The following is a 27837-nucleotide window of genomic DNA, read 5'->3' on the forward strand; positions in this document are numbered from 1 at the left end:
CATACGTTCGGCGAGAGGCCAGGTCACAACTTATTGTCTACTTCAGGCCTCGTGGGGACTCGCCTCATGGGAGAAGAGAGCACTCACAGCTTACAGCCGCCCAACCCATGACCACATATTCCTGTCGCATACAGATTGCGCCAGTGTATTCTGGTTTTGAGGCAGCGCATGAACGATCCTTGGACTTTCTAGGTGGTGACAATATTACTCATCTGCGCTGACATGCAATCATTTAGTTTGCCAAAAATTCTGACTTTGATATCACATAATTTGTTTTTAATAAGGGATGACATGTTTTGTCACAAGTTTTCTGAATATAGGTATTGTGCTCACTGTACTGAGATTGCTTGAATTGGACCCATCAGTAGCCCCATACATTGCACTTACAAGTCTTATATGGGCTATTCATATTATATTGCTACAGGATTCTGCTAAACCTTAACACCCCAAGCCACCCCAAGCCAATGGAACATATAATGGAATGGAAACCAAGTTAACAAAAGTTTACCTCCCAGTGGCAAACATTTGTGGGTTAATTCAGGCAACACACAGAGCTAGGATATCTATTCATCATTTTCTAACTCCAGTACTTTGTTTTTCAGGATGCTCTGGTTCAACAATTACAAAATGAAGTACAGTATTTGAGAAATGAACTTTACAACGCAGGAAAAGAAGAATTGACAGGAGGTAGTGAAAGCACTGCTGTAGTAAGTTCTCATAATGGTAGTTCTTTTAGACTGTGACTGAGATATGTGTGAAAATGTACCTTTAAAAATGATTTGACTTTAATGATATATATATATATATACCGGGTATTTTAATTTATTGATTATCTTTTTGTTTTAGTTACGTGCGAAACTAAAAGTTGCTGCTAAACATATAACACAGCTTGCAAAAGAAAGACAGAGGCTTATTGAACTAGGAAATAAACTACGATCTGAACTTCTGAAATACACTGGTAGGTGGCATTGTATCCTGTCCCCAGTGAGGGAGTGTGTATTTAGGAATCAATTTTAAAACATTTACAAGAATTTTTGTTGGTACATAAACTCAAAGTTGACAAAAATAAGTACCAGGTACTTCAGTTTTTAATGCATTGTAGTTTGGTGATTTCCCGTTCACTGGGAAGTGCTCTAATTATATTGAAGTGCCAGGTAAAGACTGTGTTTGGGTTAAAGTTATTGTCTACTGCAGTAAAACTGGTGGAACTTATGACCATGCCATTTCAGTGAAAATTGATCATTGAGTTAACATCCAAAAGTAATGATTATTTATAACCATTATTTCAAATAAGTTGACTAGTATGATTGATGGCAACTTAAGACACAGAAGTTCATCTCATACTAAAGGTCTATAGGACAGTGTGTATTGTCTGCAACTAGGATCAAGCAATGTCAGCAGGAGACTGAGTTTAGCTTGCTATAATATTGTTCTGAATCATTCGGATTTATTGTTCATGTCAGGGTATAATGTAGACATGCTATCCAATCAGTGTAATTGCTAGACCTGTTTTACATATCATTAAATATGTGGCATCAGTTTCTCCACCAGCCAAGAAACGTTTGTTTTGGCTCAGCCCTACAAACCAACCCTTGGCAGATTGAACCACTACAGTGTGTATTTAATAGGCACCCTTAACGACAAGACAGGGAGATGTGACAAAATAAACAGCCAATTGTATCAAAATACAGTAGAGCAGGTTTTTTTAAATTGGCGACCTAAGCAGAACAGATCCCGCAGTTTTTCAAGATAAAAAGCCTCATCGATTACCAAAACCATGCAATTGAGGCATTATTGCCTGAAAAAAGATGAGTTTGTTGCAACATGGGAGTGGCAAATCACGAAAAATGTGTAACATCAATAATCAGTCGAGTAGAGTTTTTTTTCCAGAGTTGACAGTTTCATTACTTTGTTAAAACATGGTCGATATAAATATTTGTCACTTTGCTGACGAAGTATGCCCCAAACAGCCTGCAAAGTGGGTGAAAAAATGCTGTGCCGGATTTTTGAGTTTAGTAATCAACCTTAACATACTCTACATGCACAGTTACTAGAAGAATTTTGATGTAACCGTGCTACACGTCGCCATTTCCAACATTTTTAGTTCCCGTTTGGACACAGTCCGAAAACAAGGACTTTTGTTTTGACCTTCGTGCGTGCGTGCGTGCGTGCGTCTGTGCGTGCGTCCGGACCTGTATCTTAGAAATGCCTGGACCAATCACAATCAAACTTCACACATACATCATACATGATATTATACATATGCACATCAATGTGTTTCACGATCTGATTCAAGATGGCCAAATGGCGGCCATTTTTGTGCTAAAAATCAACCATTTCTCGGCTGTTTACAGATGGATTTTGTTCAAACTTAGTATATACATTAGACATTTCGGGACCTTGATGCAAATAATTTTGTTTTTCGGATAAGATTCAAAATGGCCGACTGGCAGCCATTTTGTATTAATGAATGTGGTTCTCGTGCCATATCTCTACTTGCTTTCACTGATTATGTTCAAATTTTAAATATTCATTATACATCATGTCATAGATAGACAGATATATTGATTTGATGATCCTATTCAAAATGGCCAAATGGTGGCTTTTTTTGTGCTAAACAATCATCAAATATCTGGCATTTATGGATGGATTTTGTTCAAACTTGGTACATACATTAGACATTACAGATTCCTGATGCACATCATTTATTTTTCAGATCGGATTCAAAATGGCCGACTGGTGGCCATTTTGTATTAATGAATGTGGTTCTCGTGCCATATCTCCGACTTGTTTTGACTGATAATATTTTCAATATATTCATTATACATCATGTCATAGATAAACAGATATATTGGTTTGTCTATACTATTCAAAATGGCCGAATGGTGGTCATTTTTGTGCTAAAAAATCATCAAACATCAAGCATTTCTGGCATTTATGGGTGGATTTCGTTCAAACTTGGTACATACATTAGACATTACGGGTTCCTGATGCTCGTCATTTTATTTTTCAGATTGGATTCAAAATGGCTGACTGGCGGCCATGAGTGGGCTTCTAGAGCCATATCTCTTAAATGCTTTGACTTATTATATTTAAATATTATATATTCGTTGTACATCATGTTATATATATATACATGTATTCAAAATGGCTGATTTTGAATGCTGTTCCAGAGAAATATCTCTCAGTATGGACAAGTACTTGTTTGACGATCAGATACAAATGTCAATCATTTTAATGTTAAAAAATTATATTCCTGACATGGTTATATTCCAGCTATATTACTATAAACAAAACTATATATCTTAAATTTGATAGCTAACGGAGACTGTGCCATGCATGGGTTGTGTTCTTTAGCTTACCTGCAACGTTACACAGCATCTGATTGGGAGCTTTTCAAACAGGCGCATCTAATCAAACTTGGCAATTTGTTTAACATAAAATACGTGGTTACCCAGGCTGATCTTGCACAGGTTGGTGGAGTTGGCACCAACAAACCGTGCGATTCAGACGATGTTTCTCCACTTGCTGTTCACATATTCACATGGTTTACATTATGGTTCTGATGACCGAATACACTCGTATCAAATACTATAAACACGCTGTAGATTATGTGGGGATTGGTGGTCATTGCATGGCATGGCACTTGTTTTGATTATATACTTACAACACATTCTCCCACACTAGTGTATGTCATACTGTAAACACACTGTAGATTATGTGGGGATTGGTGGTCATTGCATGGCATGGCACTTGTTTTGATTATATACTTACAACACATTCTCCCACACTAGTGTATGTCATACTATAACCACACTGTAGATTATGTGGGGATTGGTGGTCAATGCATGGCATGGCACTTGTTTTGATTATATACTTACAACACATTCTCCCACACTAGTGTATGTCATACTATAAACACACTGTAGATTATGTGGGGATTGGTGGTCAATGCATGGCATGGCACTTGTTTTGATTATATACTTACAACACATTCTCCCACACTAGTGTATGTCATACTATAAACACACTGTAGATTATGTGGGGATTGGTGGTCATTGCATGGCATGGCACTTGTTTTGATTATATACTTACAACACATTCTCCCACACTAGTGTATGTCATACTATAAACACACTGTAGATTATGTGGGGATTGGTGGACAGGTCATTGCATGGCATGGCACTTGTTTTGATTATGTACTTACAACACATTCTCCCACACTAGTGTATGTCATACTGTAAACTCACTGTAGATTATGTGGGGATTGGTGGTCATTGCATGGCATGGCACTTGTTTTGATTATATACTTACAACACATTCTCCCACACTAGTGTATGTCATACTATAAACACACTGTAGATTATGTGGGGATTGGTGGTCGATGCATGGCATGGCACTTGTTTTGATTATATACTTACAACACATTCTCCCACACTAGTGTATGTCATACTATAAACACACTGTAGATTATGTGGGGATTGGTGGTCATTGCATGGCATGGCACTTGTTTTGATTATGTACTTACAACACATTCTCCCACACTAGTGTATGTCATACTATAAACACACTGTAGATTATGTGGGGATTGGTGGTCGACGCATGGCATGGCACTTGTTTTGATTATATACTTACAACACATTCTCCCACACTAGTGTATGTCATACTGTAAACACACTGTAGATTATGTGGGGATTGGTGGTCAATGCATGGCATGGCACTTGTTTTGATTATATACTTACAACACATTCTCCCACACTAGTGTATGTCATACTATAAACACACTGTAGATTATGTGGGGATTGGTGGTCGATGCATGGCATGGCACTTGTTTTGATTATATACTTACAACACATTCTCCCACACTAGTGTATGTCATACTATAAACACACTGTAGATTATGTGGGGATTGGTGGTCATTGCATGGCATGGCACTTGTTTTGATTATATACTTACAACACATTCTCCCACACTAGTGTATGTCATACTATAAACACACTGTAGATTATGTGGGGATTGGTGGTCGATGCATGGCATGGCACTTGTTTTGATTATATACTTACAACACATTCTCCCACACTAGTGTATGTCATACTGTAAACACACTGTAGATTATGTGGGGATTGGTGGTCGATGCATGGCATGGCACTTGTTTTGATTATATACTTACAACACATTCTCCCACACTAGTGTATGTCATACTATAAACACACTGTAGATTATGTGGGGATTGGTGGTCATTGCATGGCATGGCACTTGTTTTGATTATGTACTTACAACACATTCTCCCACACTAGTGTATGTCATACTGTAAACACACTGTAGATTATGTGGGGATTGGTGGTCATTGCATGGCATGGCACTTGTTTTGATTATATACTTACAACACATTCTCCCACACTAGTGTATGTCATACTATAAACACACTATAGATTATGTGGGGATTGGTGGTCAATGCATGGCATGGCACTTGTTTTGATTATATACTTACAACACATTCTCCCACACTAGTGTATGTCATACTATAAACACACTGTAGATTATGTGGGGATTGGTGGACAGGTCATTGCATGGCATGGCACTTGTTTTGATTATGTACTTACAACACATTCTCCCACACTAGTGTATGTCATACTGTAAACACACTGTAGATTATGTGGGGATTGGTGGTCATTGCATGGCATGGCACTTGTTTTGATTATATACTTACAACACATTCTCCCACACTAGTGTATGTCATACTATAAACACACTATAGATTATGTGGGGATTGGTGGTCAATGCATGGCATGGCACTTGTTTTGATTATATACTTACAACACATTCTCCCACACTAGTGTATGTCATACTATAAACACACTGTAGATTATGTGGGGATTGGTGGTCATTGCATGGCATGGCACTTGTTTTGATTATGTACTTACAACACATTCTCCCACACTAGTGTATGTCATACTATAAACACACTGTAGATTATGTGGGGATTGGTGGTCATTGCATGGCATGGCACTTGTTTTGATTATATACTTACAACACATTCTCCCACACTAGTGTATGTCATACTATAAACACACTATAGATTATGTGGGGATTGGTGGTCAATGCATGGCATGGCACTTGTTTTGATTATATACTTACAACACATTCTCCCACACTAGTGTATGTCATACTATAAACACACTGTAGATTATGTGGGGATTGGTGGTCATTGCATGGCATGGCACTTGTTTTGATTATATACTTACAACACATTCTCCCACACTAGTGTATGTCATACTATAAACACACTGTAGATTATGTGGGGATTGGTGGTCATTGCATGGCATGGCACTTGTTTTGATTATATACTTACAACACATTCTCCCACACTAGTGTATGTCATACTATAAACACACTATAGATTATGTGGGGATTGGTGGTCAATGCATGGCATGGCACTTGTTTTGATTATATACTTACAACACATTCTCCCACACTAGTGTATGTCATACTATAAACACACTGTAGATTATGTGGGGATTGGTGGTCATTGCATGGCATGGCACTTGTTTTGATTATGTACTTACAACACATTCTCCCACACTAGTGTATGTCATACTATAAACACACTGTAGATTATGTGGGGATTGGTGGTCGATGCATGGCATGGCACTTGTTTTGATTATATACTTACAACACATTCTCCCACACTAGTGTATGTCATACTATAAACACACTGTAGATTATGTGGGGATTGGTGGTCATTGCATGGCATGGCACTTGTTTTGATTATGTACTTACAACACATTCTCCCACACTAGTGTATGTCATACTGTAAACACACTGTAGATTATGTGGGGATTGGTGGTCAATGCATGGCATGGTACTTGTTTTGATTATATACTTACAACACATTCTCCCACACTAGTGTATGTCATACTATAAACACACTATAGATTATGTGGGGATTGGTGGTCAATGCATGGCATGGCACTTGTTTTGATTATGTACTTACAACACATTCTCCCACACTAGTGTATGTCATACTGTAAACACACTGTAGATTATGTGGGGATTGGTGGTCAATGCATGGCATGGTACTTGTTTTGATTATATACTTACAACACATTCTCCCACACTAGTGTATGTCATACTATAAACACACTATAGATTATGTGGGGATTGGTGGTCAATGCATGGCATGGTACTTGTTTTGATTATATACTTACAACACATTCTCCCACACTAGTGTATGTCATACTATAAACACACTGTAGATTATGTGGGGATTGGTGGTCGATGCATGGCATGGTACTTGTTTTGATTATGTACTTACAACACATTCTCCCACACTAGTGTATGTCATACTATAAACACACTGTAGATTATGTGGGGATTGGTGGTCAATGCATGGCATGGCACTTGTTTTGATTATATACTTTCAACACATTCTCCCACACTAGTGTATGTCATACTATAAACACACTGCTGATTATGTGGGGGATTGGTGGTCATTGCATGGCATGGCACTTGTTTTGATTATATACTTACAACACATTCTCCCACACTAGTGTATGTCATACTATAAACACACTGTAGATTATGTGGGGATTGGTGGTCAATGCATGGCATGGCACTTGTTTTGATTATATACTTACAACACATTCTCCCACACTAGTGTATGTCATACTATAAACACACTGTAGATTATGTGGGGGATTGGTGGTCAATGCATGGCATGGCACTTGTTTTGATTATATACTTACAACACATTCTCCCACACTAGTGTATGTCATACTGTAAACACACTGTAGATTATGTGGGGATTGGTGGTCATTGCATGGCATGGCACTTGTTTTGATTATATACTTACAACACATTCTCCCACACTAGTGTATGTCATACTATAAACACACTGCTGATTATGTGGGGGATTGGTGGTCATTGCATGGCATGGCACTTGTTTTGATTATATACTTACAACACATTCTCCCACACTAGTGTACAATGTATGTCATACTATAAACACACTGTAGATTATGTGGGGATTGGTGGTCATTGCATGGCATGGCACTTGTTTTGATTATATACTTACAACACATTCTCCCACACTAGTGTATGTCATACTATAAACACACTGCTGATTATGTGGGGGATTGGTGGTCATTGCATGGCATGGCACTTGTTTTGATTATATACTTACAACACATTCTCCCACACTAGTGTATGTCATACTGTAAACACACTGTAGATTATGTGGGGATTGGTGGTCATTGCATGGCATGGCACTTGTTTTGATTATATACTTACAACACATTCTCCCACACTAGTGTATGTCATACTGTAAACACACTGTAGATTATGTGGGGATTGGTGGTCATTGCATGGCATGGCACTTGTTTTGATTATATACTTACAACACATTCTCCCACACTAGTGTATGTCATACTGTAAACACACTGTAGATTATGTGGGGATTGGTGGTCATTGCATGGCATGGCACTTGTTTTGATTATATACTTACAACACATTCTCCCACACTAGTGTATGTCATACTATAAACACACTATAGATTATGTGGGGATTGGTGGTCATTGCATGGCATGGCACTTGTTTTGATTATATACTTACAACACATTCTCCCACACTAGTGTATGTCATACTGTAAACACACTGTAGATTATGTGGGGATTGGTGGTCATTGCATGGCATGGCACTTGTTTTGATTATGTACTTACAACACATTCTCCCACACTAGTGGATGTCATACTTTAAATCACTTTAATTTAACGAGAGACATTTTTGTCATGGACATGGAACGTCAATATCTTTGATAAAATTATGAAATCCCACTCCCTATAACAGAACTCCCTTTGAATACATAATATAATTATTATTTTCAGCTACTTCCCAAGATCCACCACCAAGACAACATCCAGGTGTTGTTCCACAAGGAAACCCATGGAAACAACCACCGCATCAATCTCGTTACCCAGGGCAACAGCTACATCCAACACAACAGACAAAGCCAACATCAGGTGCACAGTTGGTGGATGACTTCCAGTCCAAACTAAGCAATCTAGAAAAACTTCAGTATGAATTAACGAAGCAGGTACCCTCCTAGCATTCCATTTTCGTAGTTCAGTATCCATATTACGTTTTAATGAAGTGGGTACCCTCCTGGGATCCCATTCTTGTTTAGTGTATCAATACATATAAATTTAATGAAACGGGTGCTGTCTTGCCCATCTTTCCATTCTCTTAGTTTATTACAAAGTAAAGAAACAGGTACCCTCCTGGTGCCCCATTTTGTAGTTGAGCATACACACTACGTATTAATGAAACTGATACCGTTCTGTCCCTTCATTCTTATTGTCTAGCATACATATTACGAATTAACAAAACAGGTGCCATCCTGTCCCCATATTCTTGTAGTTCAGCATAACTATTTAATGCTACCCATCATGAGTGTACACAGGTACATGTATAGCCTTGTACTATTTTCACAGCATGTTCTTGAGTTTATGAATGTGAAATTAATTGTTTCTAATAAGGAGCTGAGATTTGCCCAGAGACAGTCACCAGAGAAAGTGTTACAGCCAACTCAGGATGTACCTCGACCTAATGTTGATCAAAGGCAGCAACAGACAGGTATTTGCTGCTTGGCAGTCTTTGCAACTATATTAAAACATAGCATTTGGTACAAGTCCCATGCAATGTATACAACACATGTAAAATTTACAAGATATGTAGCGCCATTTCACAGTGAGCGAAGAAAAAAATCATATTACTGTTCCAACTGGGAGACTTGACATGAACATGTTATTATGACAACCTTGTGACAGAATATCAACTTGTCTTTCAGGTTACTCAGCAGATTTGCAAACTACAATGAGTACGGTGAGGTCAGCTGGATCGCCATTATTGATGAGTCTATCGTCCTATGGGGATGGCTCCATACAGGATGTTTGGAGAATTCTGGATGAGGGTCCAAGTCCAAGTCCAACATTTAGGAGAAGTCCATCACCGTATCATAATCAGCCACTCCATCCATCAGGTGAGGTCATGTGGTGCTATTAACAAAATTCCAACATATCTGCTATTATGCAAATTAGATGCAAAACACGTCTCATTCTTAAATTCAATATGGCGGCCAAAGTCACATGATTGTTCAGTCCCTCAGCACTCTGTTAGAAAACGCTATTGCTCTAAGGTGTGAATCGCCTGTGTAGTGTGTTGCGCTTGTGGGGAGACAGCGGTGACGTCATAGCATTTTCTTTGAGCAACATTTGAAGCACTTCTATTCACTACGTTCAATTACCCACCATAGACTCCGGTCAGTCAAAATGACTATTTTGAACTGTAGGCATTAATCAGCGATTCTGCCGGTGACGGAGAGATAGAATCCAGGTCAGGGGAAGCCCCATGACCTCAAGATTCTTTTACCCCTTACGTCACGAACCCACGTGACCGAGGCCACCTGGCAGCGCCACAGGTAGCCGTCCTTCACTCTCAATTTCTCTCCGCCTCGAGTGGAGATGAAATCTAGCGAGCTCTGCTGGATCGCCTGCTTTTTTTCCTGTCCGGATTTATAGCTTGGGTTGTTGCCGCTGCTCGGCATCTGACATGGTAGCTGGTAGGATAAGTTTTCCTTGTCTTTTTTTACCCTCGTGTCGTTTTCCCCTTTGTGTGTAGTATTTTTCACAGCAAAGAAATCAAAATCCGGCGCCACTACGTAGTCACATGTTGATTTCATGGCGGCACCTTTTACAACTGTAATTCGTCTCCCTCATGCATGTCGTCTTTTATTTTTAATGTATTTAGCAATATATCGATGTAATGACAGCTCCAAGGCTCGCTGCCTTTTTCTTCCGGTCTCCTCGTCTTTTGAGCCGACCGTACAGTGGTTTATTCAGAATCTACCAGCATAGAACCCGCATCCGAGATGCTTTGTCGTGGCTACGTGTGGGTTTCGAGGTTTTTTGCGTGAAAGCGTGTTTTTTTCACTGGAGTTCTGAGGCCTGAGATGTCCTTTCAGAGCCATCAAAATCGCTGACACTGACCGCGTCACAGCAAGGTCGCGCGTCCAGTAAACAAATCGGTTAAAGTGAGTTGCGTGTTTTGCATGAGTGGAAAGTCCTCGCGCTCGGCTACCGGTACTTCATGTACCGGGACGTCGAGTAAGAGGCCCGACGGCGGAGGTACCGATATTTTCTCGGCCTCCCTCGCTGATCGGAGGGCATCCTCACAGTCTGTTTTTTCAGGCAGTGTTTTTTACCCGATTTTACCGGCTGCAGCGAGGCTGTGCCCCTGGAGGCTTTCCTCCTATGGGGCCCGTTGCGGGTCTCTTCGTGGACCCTTCCTCGCACGGCGCCGAGTTTGCCTCCGAGTTGAGGGCTTTGGTCGAAGGACTGTCGGGGCAATTGCGTCCCTGGCAGGCTGGGTAGATCAGACGCAGTCGGAGCGAGCTGTCTCCACTGTGTCCCCTCGGTGGGCAAGCAGGAAGAGACACGAAAGCATGTTTGCATTCAAACACGTCTCTTCCGGGGAACCCCCGTTCCCAGTCACGGCTCTCCCACTATTTTGGGGGGTGGCCGAGGCTCAGGCTAATTGCATCGGTCCTTCTCTGGATCCGCGGGCACTGAATGCCAACGGGGTGCTGGCAGCCAAGTCTCCGATCTCGAGGCAGGGCTTTCAGGGCAGGGCACGCGTTGACCCCCCCCACTTTCAGCCAGCTAGGGTTCGTCACGCGGTAACGGTACAACGGTAACGAATTTATCCTTGTGTCCGGTCCCCGCTGTGGGTTTTGACTCCTTTCTTACCGACCCACGGGCGTCCCCAGAGGGAACCGACCCTGTCATGAGACGCACAGTCGAACACGCTCCCTCTCACATATTTAAAGTTAAAGGAGACGCGTTCGCTCGCGTTGGATACAGCCAGTACTCCGGGCGGCCCCTCAGAGTCTTCCATCTGTATGACTCGGTGAGCCACGCTTTTGGGGTGAGGCAGAGTATCATCGATCCCAGTGATACGATGTATATACCCCCCACCCTTGATCCTAAAGCGACCACCTAAGGTTGCTTCAACGCTTATGGGATCACGGGCGTCGGGATCCAAAGCAACCCCGTCGGCACATCTCTCCCCTCTCCCCCACCTCAGTGACGCAGACTGGACACCCTCCACCCTCTTTGTTCAGGGAATGGTGGGTACAGTCTTGGAGCTTCGGAGTGCAATGAATCAGAGGGTTCAGTTCCAATCCGCTAGCCAGTTGGTCCTGCCATGGGCAAGCGGAGGGCACCCCAAGCACAGAAAACACAACGCCCTAGGGCGTTGCCCGCTAGCCAGAGTCAGCCAGGAGGCAAGCGCTTATACCCTTCCATGGGAGGGAAGGGTAGTGGCGCGCCCCCAGGGAGGTAAGAGCCAGGTGGTGGCTCCTCACCCTCTCTGGGCAGACGTCTACCCGGCAGCAGGGGAAGCATGTTTGACGCTCACCTCTGCAACCGGGGGGGACAGGCACGTGTTCGGTGAGTGGCCAGGTCACAACTTAGTGACGACTTCAGGCCTTGGGGAACTCGCCTCATGGGGGAAGGGAGCACCCCCCCCCCTTGCAACTGCCGAACACATGGCCACACATCCCTGTCGTACACAGATTGCCCCGGTGTAGTCCGGTTTGGAGACGGCGGGTGACCGATACCTGGACCTTTCCAGGTGGTGACATCCGTTTACGGCATACTGCTGAAATCTCCACTTCCCCCCGTCAGTGTCTCCCCTGCAAGGCGGAAGCAATCAGACAGTAAGTAGCAGTTTGCTGGGGAAAGACGCCATACACAGGGTACATCAGCTGGAACTAAGTCCAGGCTTCTACCCAAATGTGTTCGTAGTACCAAATCTACAAGTGGCAGGTGTCCAGTTTTGGAACTAGACAGACTGAATCAGTACGTGCCCCTCGATCGGTTCCACATGGAGACACCATTCAGGGTTCTTCTCTCCATCCACCGTTTTGACTGGCTAGCCCCGCTAGACTTAAGCGGGGCCTACCTGCACGTACCGATGCACCTAGCAAGTTGCCATTTCCTTCGAATCGCCCAGCTGGGCCAAGTATTCGAACTTTGGTGCCCCCCCCCCGTTCGGGTTAGGCACAGCGCCCTACGTGTTCACCAGAGGGATGAAACAGGTAGTGCTGCTGCTTCACCAGATGTCGGTACACCTCAATCCGTACCCAGACTACTGGTTACCAACAACCCGGGCAAGGGGTAATAGCCAAACGCATCAGGCTAACACAGGATTTACTTCACCAGTTGGGCTCGTTAGTAAATCGACAAGTCCCACCTCGAGCCAACGCGCAGTTGGTGTCCCTGGGCATGGAGTTTTGACACAGAGGTAAGCCTGGCTTAGCTATTTCAAGCATATTGCTTAGCGCTAAGCAGCCTAGCCGAATGCCTAGTCAGCGTTCCCTCGGTGTCCCTCCGTGAACTAATGCGGATCATCGGAATGATGACCTCGGTTCGAAGGGTCGTTCCCCAGGCTGCACTACGCAGCCGCCCGGTATAACGCTTGTTATAACGCCGAGCTCTCCTATGGGAACTAGATAAGCGGGTTCCGATCTGGGACCAAGTGAAGGAAGCCCTGCCCTGGTGGTCGTCACTGACCAACCTCGGGCAGAGGGCCCCCCTTGGACCCGCTCGCCGCAGGTATGACTCTGGTAACAAATGCCTCCCCCCAGGGTTGGGGAGCGCATCTATTGGACGAACAAGCCCAAGGATATGGCTCCCGCATAGTTTTGGGACCACCATATCAACCGGCTCGAACTGTGAGCAGTGTACTTAGCACTACCACGCTTTCTACCCGTAGTTCGAGACCACAGAGTCCTGCTCCGCACAGACAATGCAGCGGTGGTCTCCTTCAAGAAGGAGGGGGGGACGCATTCCTCATCGTTGTCAGTCCTAGCGGAGTAAAATCCTCCTTTGGTGCCTGGAATACAATGTGGAGCTAACCGCACACCACCTTCCAGGGGTGAGGAACAGTCTGGCGACGCCCTTTCAGGGCGACTCCATCTCCAGAACACGGAGTGGCTGATACCCCAGTGGGTAGCCTCCAGGCTGTTTCGGCTGTGGACGGTCCAAGGTTAGACCGTTTGCCGCACCCCGGAACACCAAGCTCCCGACGTACGCAACACTCCTGCTGACTCCAGGAGCCTGGGCCAGGGTCGCTTTGCTACCCCACGGATCCACTTAGTTGTGTATGCTTTTCCTCCCTTCCCGCTAGTCCACCGGGCACCGGAGAAGACTTCGACAGGTGCACACCTGCATATTATCATTGGTCGCACCCAATTGGCCAAACAGGGCCTAGTTTCCACTTCTGTCGGAAACAATAGTCGAAACACCAGTAGTGCTTCCGGACTTACTGGACATGCCGTCCCAACCAGACGGCGCACTACCACGAGCCCAGCGGGTATCACTTACCCGCATAGAGGCTCTCATTAGACCCGCACATACGAAAGCTTTATCTGAGCGGGCTGCCAACGTCCTGGCCAGGGCGAACTGGGATTCCACCAATGCAGCCAACATTTCTAGGCTGCGAGCATACACTGGTTAGTGTAGCGGGAGGGAGATTGATTGATACCATCCCTCTATTGGCCAGGTAGCAGGCTCCTTCGTCCACCTGTTTGACAAAGTGGGTTTGTCCTACGCAGCGATCGTTGGCTACAGGTCGGCCTTGTGCCTCACCATTCAAACGTACGGGAACAAGACCAACCGATTGTCCTACTATTAGGAGACTATTTACTGCTTTCCAGACGCTGAGACCCCATGCAAGGGAACTGCCCAACTGGGACTTGTCTGCTGTGTTGTCCGCTCTAAGCAGACCGCCTTTTGAGCCTCTCCAATCAGCACCACTCAATTTTTTGATGTGGAAAATAGTCTTCCTACTGGCCCTCGCCTCAGGTAGGCGCCGGTCAAAGCTAGGCGCGCACTATCCTTTGCGGACAGTTGTGCCGCTTTTATGGGCGATCAAGTTGTACTAAGACACGAATCGGGTTCTCGCCAAGAACCAAATTCCAGGACACGATCCTCAACCGATCGTCATCCCCCGGCTGGCAAATATTGTCAGTCCGGAAGATCAGGAGGAATTGCTTCTCTGCCCGGTCCGAGTGCTGAGCTGCTACGAGAACCGTACCAGGTTTTCTAGACAGGGAACCAAACACATGTTTTTGTGTTACGGCCCTGACAAGCGGGATAAGCCGGTTTCCCCGACTTCCATCCCCAGGTGGATTACTGCGACTGTACTGGAGGTCTATAATACACTATCCTCCTCAACACAGACCTTGCAGAGACACCAAGTACAAGAACATGAGGTCCGTGCGATTGCTAACTCACTAGCGCTAGCGTCAGGTGCCCCCCTCAAACACATTCTGAGGGCAGGCTTCTGGAGAACGCAGAACGTCTTCATCAACTACTACCTAGGAGACACCCAATCTATTGAGCAGGGTCTCTTCAGGTTAGGCCCCGTCGTAGCGGGTCAGGCCTTGTTTGCTGACCCAGCCCGAACGACTGCAGGGGCCTCTGCGCATAGGCGATAAGTCAGTCTCTGCATTTTTGCGGGCAGATTGTCTGTTCCACTAGCACTTCCTGGAAGCTCCCAGGTTTCGCTTCTGTCGACCTACGCCCTCATGCGAACTGTTTCGGTCCTACTTCAAGCTTATCACCCCCGAGTTCGGCTTGGGTCTAGCTTTCTCGGGCACACCGAACCCTGTCACCACAGCAGCATTGGCTTCTTGCTTCTGGGACAGCACAGGCAAGGTAAGACACCACCCTTCTTGGGTTGGTCTTTCATCATTCTCCTTTTTTTCTGTTTGCTCGGAAAAACCCGCCACCTATCGGTGTCTGACTCTGCCTACAGTTCAAAATAGTCATTTTGACTGACTGGAGTCTATGGTGGGTAATTGAACGTAGTGAATTTAGGCGAGGGTTCTCCGAACCCGCCTATTCACATAGTTCATACCCACCATAGACTCCGGGTCCCCCCAACCTCCCCACTCTTTCCGTCGCGTTGGTCTAAGTCCTCGAGGCGGAGAGAAAGGAACCAGAGTGAAGGACGGCTACCTGTGGCGCTGCCAGGTGGCCTCAGTCACGTGGGTTCGTGACGTAAGGGGTAAAAGAATCTTGAGGTCATGGGGCTTCCCCTGACCTGGATTCTATCTCTCCGTCACCGGCAGAATCGCTGATTAATGCCTACAGTTCAAAATAGTCATTTTGACTGACCGGAGTCTATGGTGGGTATGAACTATGTGAATAGGCGGGTTCGGAGAACCCTCGCCTAAGTTCAGTGTTATGTCTACAAATATTGTGTGTTTTCAAGCAACGTCGGTAAATTTTATTTAAAATCCATATTCATTATCTTGATTTCAAACTGTAGCTGTCATGTTCATTCGTTATTACTGTATGCGTTACGGCAATACCACAATAGTTTCAACCCTGGTAAATCACGTTACCACCCCCAATACAATCACAGTCGTTGTCAAATTGTGACTTGATACTTTAATTAGTCCCCGTTCGGACAAAGTCCGAAAACGGGGACTTATAATTCGGTCTCTGTGCGTCTGTGTGTCCGTCCGGAGTCATATCTCAGAATCCCTTGGACCGATTCTGTTCTTTCTTTGCATGTGCCTAGTACTTTATGTGGGACATATGCACATGCAGTGGTTTAGCGATTCGATTCAAAATGACCGACTGGCAGCCATCTTGTTTTTTGAAAATGTTGTATTTTGGACATGCTTTGTCAGTTTTCATTCAAACTTGGTACATAGATTATACATGTTAGGATACATGTCCATGATGATTTATTTCACAATTGGATCAAAGATGGCCGACTGGCAGCCATCTTGTTTTTTGAAAATGTCGTATTTTGGACATGCTTTGTCAGTTTTCATTCAAATTTAGTACATAGATCATACATGTTAGGATACATGTCCCCGACCGTCCGTGAGTTCCTGAGTCTGTCCGTCGGACCGTCCGTGCGTCCGTCCGGAGTCGTATCTCAGAATCCCTTGGACCGATTTTGTTCATTCTTTGCATGTGACTAGTACTTTATGTGGGACATATGCACATGCAGTGGTTTAGCGATTCGATTCAAAATGGCCGACTGGCAGCCGTCTTGTTTTTTGAAAATGTTGTATTTTGGACATACTTTGTCAGTTTTCATTCAAATTTAGTACATAGATCATACATGTTAGGATACATGTCCCCGACCGTTCGTGAGTTCCTGAGTCTGTCAAAGTCCGAAAACGGGGACTTATAATTCGGTCTCTGTGCGTCCGTCCGGAGTCGTATCTCAGAATCCCTTGGACCGATTCCGTTCATTCTTTGCATGTGACTAGTACTTTATGTGGGACATATGCACATGCAGTGGTTTAGCGATTCGATTCAAAATGGCCGACTGGCAGCCATCTTGTTTTTTGAAAATGTTGTATTTTGGACATGCTTTGTCAGTTGTCATTCAAACTTGGTACATAGATTATACATGTCCATGATGATTTATTTCGCAATTGGATCAAAGATGGTCGACTGGCAGGCATCTTGTTTTTTTTTTTTATGCAGTATCTTGGACGTACTCTGTCAGTTTTCATTCAAATTTGGCACATACATGTACTTTATACATGTTAGGATGCATGTCCATGACAAATTGTTTCAAAATCTGGTCAAGGATGGACGATTGAAGCCATCTGACTTTTTAGCCTTATTACTATATTTCCACAATTTATGTACCATTTTCATTCGTATTTGGCACATACACCATACATATCAGTGTATTTCATAATCAGATCAAAGATGGCCGAATAACGGCTGTTTTTATTTTGGCCATATTACTATGACACGAAACACGTGTTTTGATGTAAATAAACAATCTGTTGTATACGCCACTTGGAACTCAAGTTTCAAGGACACACTCGCAACAATCCCTCCGCTTTAATATGACGAGCACAAAAAAAACTTAACGGGGACTGTGTCATTTTTAATGACTTGTTTTTGAACAATATTTTTTACTTTGTGCATAAGTGCCGGAACGTGTTCATTTCAGTCATTCAATTTCCATTTGTTTTTGCCGTAGGTGTTGTGTATGAATCAAGATGGCTGTTTGGTGTCGCTAACAAAAAATGTTATTCCGTGAGAAATAGGAACAGCAAAAACTTAAAAGATGGAATTAATATTATTTCCATTCAGTTTTTCCAGTTAAAAATTCTATCTTGTTTGTGGTCAGGTGCCAACTTAAAGCCATACTAGACGACGATGGTGGTGACGATGTAGTCTGTGTTTTTTACATCCTCTTCGTGCATATATCCTGCATCTAAATACTGGGGTCCTTTTTCCAATATGTCATCTCAATCAATATCACTGTCGCTGGATATCAGATAGTTGAAACTTGAAAATAAAGTTGTGTACGTCTGCGCAGAAATGAATTGCAAGGTATTCTGGGTGAAAATGATGTCATACTATGTGCTAATTTTATGTTAATGTAGACAGTGTGGGGAATACCAGTAAGCTAATTTTACTAACGCAAAACGCGCATTGTGAACTCAGGCGTTTCCTAACCGGGTAATGGTGAGCAAATGCCACAGATACTACGGTGAAATTTAGTCCTTCCAGTTTTTATGTCATTCCCTGCCATGTTTAAAGAAAATGGCTACAAAACTGATCAAACTGCATATTTCAAAAAGTGCTGTAAGAATAATATTCAAGAAGAAAAGTTTTGAAAAACGGCAGAATAAGAATAGAAGGCGCCATGCAAACATTTTTTGATGCTCGTGGGTATATCTCAAGAACCATACATTGATTTATGATGAAACTTGGTGCATAGATGCTCTGGGCCAATGCACAAATTGGATTAGGTTTGGGGAAAAATCTGTGCATAATAATTACCCTAAATAGGCATAATGATTAATCAATTTTTGGTGTTTCATGCATATTAATTACCTGGTTTTTAGCTGTTCCACTGATATCTAAAGAACTACTCATTGGATTTTGATGAAACTTTGCACATAGATGCTCTGAACTATTGCCCAGATTTGATTAGTTTTGGGGAAAAATCTGTGCATAATAATTACCCTAAATAGGCATAATGATTAATCAATTTTTGGTGTTTCCACTCACGTATCAATAAAACTCGTTACATAGATGTCATAGGACACTGCACAGACCTGATAGTTTTTAGGGTAATATCAGTGCATAATTAATTAATTTTCATCTTTTTAGCTCCGCTGTCGACTTTGTCGAGCGGAGCTTATCATATGAGTGATTGTCCGTCGTCGTCCGTGTCAATGTTTTACTTTTTAGCTCCGCTGTCGACTTTGTCGAGCAGAGCTTATCATATGAGTGATTGTCCGGCGGCGTCCGTCGTCCGTGTCAATGTTTTACTTTTTTGACTTCTTCTTGAAAACTACAAGCCTGAATGCTTTGATACTTGGTGTATATGTACCTTGGGTAGACCTCTCTCAGATTTGTTCATTTTGTAATGATATCTTTAATTCTCTAATTTTGGTGAATATTTTTGTCATTTTTAGTAAAAAGTGATATTTTCGACTTCTTGTTAAAAACCGCAAGTCCAATTGCTTTGATATTACATATATAGGTACTACATGTGGAACTCTCTCAGATTTATTCATTTTGTAATGATATCTTCAATTCTCTAATTTTGGTAAATATTTTTGGTAAAAAGTGATATTTTCAACTTCTTGTTAAAAACCGCAAGTCCAATTGCTTTTATATTACATACATAGGTACTACATGTGAACCTCTCTCAGATTTGTTCATTTTGTAAAGATATCTTTAATTTTGGTGAATATTTTTGTCATTTTTGGTAAAAAGTGAGATTTTCGACTTCTTGTTAAAAACTGCAAGTCTGATTGCTTTTATATTACATATATAGGTATTACATGTGGACCTTGTTAATTTCGTGGTGATATCTTCAATTACTTAATTTTGATGATTATTTTTGTCGTTTTTGGTGAAAAGTGATATTTTTGAATTCTTGTTGAAAACAGCAAGGTCCTTTGCTTTGATACTATACATATAGTTCATTTTCTAATGATATCTTCAGTTCTTTAATTGAAATGTGCATTGCTAACAGCGGAGCTATCTCAGCCGACAGGCTGCTTATTCGACTTCTTCTTGAAAACTACAAGCCTGAATGCTTTGATACTTGGTGTATATGTACCTTGGGTAGACCTCTCTTAGGTTTGTTCATTTCATGTTGATATCTTCAATTTTCTAATTTTGGTGAATATTTTTGTCATTTTTGGTAAAAAGTGATATTTTCGACTTCTTGTTGAAAACTGTAAGTCCAATTGCTTAGGTACTACATGTGGACCTCTCTCAGATTTGTTCATTTTATGATGATATCTTCAATTCTCTAATTAATTTATTTTGGTGAATATTTTTGTAATTTTTGGTAAAAAGTGATATTTTCGACTTCTTGTTGTAAACCACTAGTCCGATTGCTTTGATATTATACATATAGGTACCTATACAGGTAGATCTCTCTCAGATTTGTTCATTTCGTGGTGATATCTTCAATTCTCTAATTTTGGTGAATATTTTGGTCATTTTTGGTAGAAAGTGATATTTTCGACTTCTTGTTAAAAACTGCAAGTCTGATTGCTTTGATACTGTTCATATTGTTCATTTTCTAATGATGTCTTCAGTTCTTTAATTGAAATGTGCATTGCTAACAGCGGAGCTATCTCAGCCGATAGGCTGCTTGTTTGATATTTCAAGTAATAATCATCACATTTCAATGAAACTTGGTACATAGTTACTTAAGCACTGTGCAGAGACCTTATTAGTTTTGGGGTAAATAATTGTGCACATTAATTACCTATTTTTTTGCTGTTCCATGGCTGAACCACTCATTTTAATGACACTTTTAAAGAGTACTCATCGCATTTCAATGAACCTAGGACTATGTAGAGACCCAATTAGTTTTTGGGAAATATTTATGCTTACTAATCACCTAATTAACACTGATATCTCAATTACTGATCATCACATTTGAATAAATCTTGATTTATAAATGGTCTAGGACAATAGACAGGCCTGATTAATTTTGGGTTAAAATCTGTTCATAATCACAATGAAACTTAGTACATAGATATTACGTTACGCAGACCTTATTAGTTTTACACTCAAATCTGTTCATATTAGTTACCTGATTTGCCTAATTAGTCCCCGTTCGGACGAAGTCTGAAAACGGGAACTTATAATTCGGTCTCCGTCCGTCCGGAGTCATATCTCAGAATCCCTTGGGCCGATTCTGTTCATTCTTTGCATGTGCCCAGTACCTTATGTGGTACATATGCACATGCAGTGGTTTAGCGATTCGATTCAAAATGGCCGACTGGCAGGCATCGTTTTTTTTATGCCATATCTTCGACATGCTCTATCAGTTTTCATTAAAATGTGGTACATACATGTTAGGATGCATGTCCATGACAATTTATTTCAAAATCTGGTCAAGGATGGCCGAACTACTTCCACTATCATTCGTATTTGGCACATACATCATACATATCAGTGTGTTTCATAATCAGATCAAAGATGGCCGAATAACGGCTGTTTTTATTTTTGGCCATATTACTACTACACGGAACACATGTTTTGATGTAAATAAACAATCTGTTGTATATGCCACTTGGAACTCAAGTTTCAAGGACACGCTCACGACAACCATTCCGCTTTAATATGACGAGCTCAAAGAGAACTTTCAAAAATTTAACGGGACTGTGTCGTTTTCAATGACTCCAATACTCTCAGCACACAAGAGTTCTTTCCCAGCTTTCTTATTAAGAATTCAATTGCCATGCAATTTTGCATGTAGATGTCCTATATAGAGCTCATTAAGATTTCAAAATTTTAAGCAAACAAATCTTTTGTTGCCAAACTCCTCGACCAATCAGGACAGTTACTCGACATGTATGCTAAGTTTTATGTCATTTGGACAGTAATTTTTTGACTATATAAGGGGAAAAAATATGAATATTGGTGAGCACAGGTGCTACATAAAAAAAAAATTGGAGATCCTCAGAAAGTGGTGCAATCAAGCACTTGGTTTTACTAAATTGAAGATGTCATCACATAGCAAAATCTTTGACGTTTTAGAGAAATGCATATAGATGGTGTCTGTAAAGTTTCAGGTCAATAACAAATGGCTTTAGTTGCTTTGATAATGCTGTGCTGTTCAAATGATAGCCATGTCTGTATCCAATGCTACCTAATCAACCCCAAGAGCATTCTCGTCAATTGTTTCAATTGCCATTACTTTTTTTTTATAGGCAATCATACTGCAACGTAATTTTTCTCTACCAGCATGTGAATGTTCGATAACAAGTATAAGCTTATGATCTATTATAACAACGTTGCCTGCAAGTTGTTTAACAGGGGCGCACATGTACATTTGTCCGAAACTTATTTTCTATATTGTATTTTATGTACAGGTGATTTTGAGCCAAGGCCCACTATCCCAGACGGAAACCCAAGTCATAATTTGGATGTTGCAGGTGTTCGACCAGCAATGGAGGAAAGACAGAAGCATGAAAAGAAACAATTATCAAATCTAGCAGCTGGAAAGTACAAGAAATCACAACCTAAACAGGCAATAAGAAACTATAATACAAAATAGATCAACATCTACAGTTTATCAGAATGAGACAAGTTTTTTTTACGTTTACATGTAAATCTATTGCCCATGGCTGTAACACTGAATAAAAGATACTATGCCAAAATAAGCTGATATTTCAGATGCATGCATTTTCAAAGTTTAAGTTGGGTTAGAATTTTGTGGAACTGTTCAATAATCATCCACGACTACGAGAGTGGTGCTGTAAACTGAACTATGAAGCTTCTAGGCTATTGAAAAGGTGGACATCTTGCAATTACCGTAGCTGCGTTGTATTTTTATCATGTCAAAGGCTTTAAACACAAAAAGTCCAATAAATGCGACCACCATAAGTAGCCCAATAGATGTCATTAAGTTTAGTAATATGAACTTTTATTCACACTTTACATACAATGCGATGAGATTTCAGCAAATTCTGTTGCCACAAAGGTAATAAATATCAGCACAGACCAAATTTTTGCATATTATTTGGTGGCTCAACTTCTACACTCCCTTAAAGGCCTTTTTTTTTTTTAGAGGGGAAGTTGTCAAAACACCATTCCCCATTGAATTCTTTAAATTAAAGTTATTTATTGAAAATGTATATGAAAACATTTTTTTAGCTCTCCTCTCGACTTTGTCGAGCTGAGCTTATCATACGAGTGATTGTCTGTCAGCGTCCATTTCAACTTTTTACTTTTAAAACACCTTGGGTAGACCTCTCAGATTTTTAGTCCCCGTTCGGACGCAGTTCGAAAATGGGGACTTATGTTTTGACCTCAGTGTTTTGTGCGTGTGTGCGTCCGGACGGACCTGTATCTTAGAAATGCCTGGACCAATCACAATCAAACTTCACACATACATCATATTATACATATGCACGTAAATTGTTTCACGATCTGATTCAAGATGGCCGAATAGCAGCCATTTTTGTGTTAAAAATCCTAAAAATCAACCATTTCTTGGCTGTTTACAGATGGATTATGTTCAAACTTGGTATATACATTAGACATTATGGGACTTTGATGCAAATAAGATTCAAAATGACCGACTGCGGCCATTTTGTATTAATGAATGTGGTTCTCGTGCCATACCTCTGACTTGCTTTCACTGATTATGTTCAAATTTTAAATATTCATTATACATCATGTCATAGATAGACAGATATATTGGTTTGACGATCCTATTCAAAATGGCCAAATGGTGGCCTTTTTTGTGCTAAACAATCATCAAATATCTGGCATTTATGGATGGATTTCGTTCAAACTTGGTACATACATTAGACATTAAGAGTTCCTGATGCACATTATTTTTTAGATCGGATTCAAAATGGCTGTCTGGCAGCCATTTTGTTTTAATGAATGGGCTTCTAGACCCATATCTCAGACTTGTTTTGACTGATATTTTCAAATTTTAAATATTCATTATACATCATGTCATAGATAAACAGATATATTGATTTGACTATACTATTCAAAATGGCCGAATGGTGTTCATTTTGTGCTAAAAAATCATCAAATAACAAGCATTTATTGGTGGATTTCGTTCTAACTTGGTACATACATTAGACATTACAGGTTCCTGATGCTCGTCATTTTAATTTTGCAGATTGGATTTAAAATGGCTGACTGGTGGCCATTTTGTTTTAATGATTGGGTTTATAGAGCCATATCTCTTAAATGCTTTGACTGATTATATTCAAAATGGCTGATTTTGAATGCTGTTCCAAGGCAATATCTCTCAATATGGACAAGTACTTTTTTGACGATCAGATACAAATGTCAATCAATTTAATGTTAAAAAAGCATATTCCTGACATGGTTATATTCCAGCTATATTACTATAAACAAAACTATATATCTTAAATTTTATAACTGACTGGGACTGTGCCATGCATGGCTTGTTCACATATTGTGATGATATCTTCGTCATTTTTGATAAAAAATTATATTTTCAAATTCTTGTTGTAAACAGCAAGTCTGATTGCTTAGGGACTATACATATTGTTTATTTTCTAATGATATCTTCTGTTCTTTAATTGAAATGTGCATAGCGGAGCTATCTCAGCCGACAGGCTGCTTGTTTACAATCAAAATTCTATACACATAAAAAAATCAACATGCTTTCAGTTTGACATTCAAGCAGTAACATTGCTGTTTCTTTGCAAAATGATGATCAATGTTAAAAAAATGAGAGACAGGAGATACCTTTCCTGTACATAGCACTATCTAGCGACAAAGTGCTGCTGCAGTGATGTAAAATGACAGATTGGTTCAGGCTGTGGCAATGTCGTAGTGTTGATTCTCTTAGACTTCCAGTGTGTATGTAATTTATTAGCCTATTGTAGCACAGAATAGCTAGACAAGTCACAGCACCCAGCCTTGCTCTAGACATTGATAAAACTACTAATGCAGCGAACATCTCATGATCAGAAACAAAATAGTCTTGTTTCTTTAGTGGTCATCATGTGGATGTGCATGCAATGGTAGTTTTTTTTTTAGGTTATTTAGAAAAAAATTAACAAAAATACATATCAAAAAGACATATCTTGAAATCTAGTTACAAATCGCTAGAAATAAGGCAGTGGTATTTAATTTATAAAGTCAGGGACATGAAATTCCATAAGTCTTCAACAGCAAAATATATTTTTCGGATTGTTTTTGTCCCAAGCATCTGCTAACACAGCATTGTTTTCTTTAATCTGTTATAGAGAAAGAAATGACAAGAATAAACCACATCCTCTTGTTAATCAATAATAACAATATTGGTATTATGTCCTTCTCATGCTATTTTGTATTCCAAGTATCATCTATATATTCAGAATCTCTAAGGAACATGTTTCTGTCAAACAATATCAATGACCACAACTGGAGATCATTTGATACAAGAGGAACATACCCTGTTTTTTGGGGTGACAGGGGTGGACGAAGGAAGGGAATGTGACATCTAAAATTTCAATTTTAAACGAGAAGTAATGTCATATTTGGTCCAAAATATAAATTTAATTCAGTGAAAATTACAGAAAATGTGAATATTTTTTTCTTTATGTGGGGGGAAAAGGGTAAAAGCACTCCCCAACACTTATTCATCAATGATTATTGCATTAAAATTTTTGAGGAATTGTTTGTTGAGTACCCTCATGTGATTAGGAGGTTGAGAGATGTTATTACGGGACTGCTTGCCCCTGCCATTTCCCTTAATTCTTTAAAGTTGGTTATAAGTTACAAAATATTTCTCAAATCTTGTTATTAAGTATAAAATTGAAACTAAGTTTTGTGATATACTCACTGCTGTCTGTAGTGTTTTATACTGTTGCTCCATTGTCTTCATGTCTTGTTGATGCCGATGTAATTCACTTTCAAGCTGCAATAACCAAAAAATATTCTGTTTAATTTTCAACCAATCGGTACTGTGAGTGGTAGGACAAGTGATCAAACCAATGAGTTTTAATGTGAAATTATCATCACCAGTGTTACTTAGGCCTAAATCAGTCTGAGCAGTTGATGCTATGAACAATTGTTTGTACAAAACAGAGTAATCAACTTGGCATTTATGCTTAAAAGTGGCATGAGCTGTGTTTTTTTTTTTACATTTTTTAATCCATTAAAAAACAGGGCTGAAAGATTGGTCCAATGAAAATCATTTTCTATTCATTTACATTTATGTCATGTGACTTGTGTTTACCCATTTTATACTACAACTGCTATTTTGACTCATTTTACATGTAGTAATTGATATAAAACAAGTCATGAATGACATAACCTTCGCTAGTTGTCATTCTAAAGTCGCATGGACACAAATTGGCAAACGTGATTTCTATGGCATTTTCAAGTTTATAGCACTCTCCATCCAGGTCAGCATTATTCTCAGCAAGGAAACCAGATAGCACCAAACTAGTACAACAGGTAAAATGACAAGGAAGTAGTCAGTGTTGTGTCTCTTTGGATAAACTAGTTTTTGGCCCTGGATTAGTTTCAATACAACTGTATCTCTAATAAGAACAAGATTAATTCTCATACGACAATGATACAAATAAAGTGCAAAAATCCAGAAAAATATTATCAAGTTTTTATTATCATACATTAATATTAACAAATCATGTGAAATTTTATGTACAGAGAAACACATATTTATGCTTTGGTTGACATCACTTCTCAAAGTAAAAAAAAAAGAAGGACCTGCAAAACTTTATACAAATGTCAGACACACAGCGAAGTACCAGTATGTTTTTGTAATACATGCAGTTCCAGTGGCTTTGCTTTTTGAGAGAAAAATTCTGGCTCTGCACCTGCAAAAAACAACAACATTTAGTCCAATGGGCCATTTCAGTTTATATCTGCACCCCCCTGTTGATGAGTTTGTGTGTTTACTTCATACAGGGTATAATTTCCATGGGTGTACAAGTCATACAAAGTTTTATTTCCAAATCACCATTCACCATACAGTAATGAACATCCAAAACTATAGGTCCTACTTATGGTGTTGATGAGTTCCTTTGTGACACCATACAGAGTAGGATTTCCAAATATAACTCATCATATGCTAATTTACCAAGTTCAAAATTTTATATCTGATAATGGAAATCCAAACTAGTCCTGATTCACCGTGTTGATGAGCTCATTCGTCCCACCATCATTATCTATTTCATACTGGCCCAATACAGTCAGAATTCCAAGTTTTTTTTAGTCATAGAGTGTTGGAAATCCAACCTCATCAACCGGTATGGGGCGAGATAAGCTAGGCCACATTTTATTTAGTAGCCATAACTGCCTGGATTTCCAGAATATTTTTTTCCATACTCGTCTGGATTTCCAGATTCTGTTTCTCCATATACAGTTGGAAATCCGGGGTATTTTCCCCATCATACAGTGCTGGAAATCCGACCTCATCAACAGGGAGGGGGGGTGCAGATATAGACTGGAATGGCCCAATGTAAGCAGAGGTTGTAGCATATGTGCTCCCACTGGCTGTTAGATTTAATTACAAAAGATATTTTAGTTTCTTTAGTACGAAATCAAAGAAAGCTTAGAAAGAACTCCCGTGTGCTGAGAGTATTGGAGACACATTAAAAATTAATTAAAAATTACTTGAACTTGAGATATTGATGGAAATGCAGAAAACTAATTATAAGGTAACTAATATGAACACATTTAAGTGTAAAACTAATAAGGTCTGCACAATGTAAAAGTAATAAGATCTGCATAATGTAATATC

General features: G+C 40.5%; 2 protein-coding genes across 3 annotated transcripts in view; one reads left to right on the forward strand and one right to left on the reverse strand.

The window, feature by feature from the left end:
* LOC100368744 (coiled-coil domain-containing protein 57-like) overlaps positions 1-22753 on the forward strand; it is a 78024-nt gene extending 55271 nt beyond the window's left edge. The window contains exons 14-19 of the mRNA XM_085501995.1: positions 603-707; positions 847-958; positions 8883-9091; positions 9534-9630; positions 9845-10036; positions 22463-22753. Of these exons, the coding sequence (XP_085358121.1) occupies positions 603-707; positions 847-958; positions 8883-9091; positions 9534-9630; positions 9845-10036; positions 22463-22647 (900 nt within the window). The 3' untranslated portion in view covers positions 22648-22753. The remainder of the gene's footprint in view (positions 1-602; positions 708-846; positions 959-8882; positions 9092-9533; positions 9631-9844; positions 10037-22462) is intronic.
* A 241-nt stretch (positions 22754-22994) lies between these two features.
* LOC100368590 (kinetochore protein Nuf2-A-like) overlaps positions 22995-27837 on the reverse strand; it is a 52235-nt gene continuing 47392 nt past the window's right edge. The window contains exons 11-12 of one of the 2 annotated variants that reach the window (XM_006819993.3): positions 25912-25986; positions 22995-25324 (exon numbers count right to left, since the gene is read on the reverse strand). In XM_006819993.3, the coding sequence (XP_006820056.1) occupies positions 25253-25324; positions 25912-25986 (147 nt within the window). In that variant the 3' untranslated portion in view covers positions 22995-25252. Of the gene's footprint in view, positions 25325-25911; positions 25987-26679; positions 26912-27837 lie in introns of those variants that run through there. The other variant, XM_085501996.1, reaches the window with a different exon arrangement.

Source organism: Saccoglossus kowalevskii, chromosome 8 (assembly GCF_978046115.1).
Source record: "Saccoglossus kowalevskii chromosome 8, keSacKowa6.1, whole genome shotgun sequence".
Classification (NCBI taxonomy): Eukaryota; Metazoa; Hemichordata; class Enteropneusta; family Harrimaniidae; genus Saccoglossus; species Saccoglossus kowalevskii.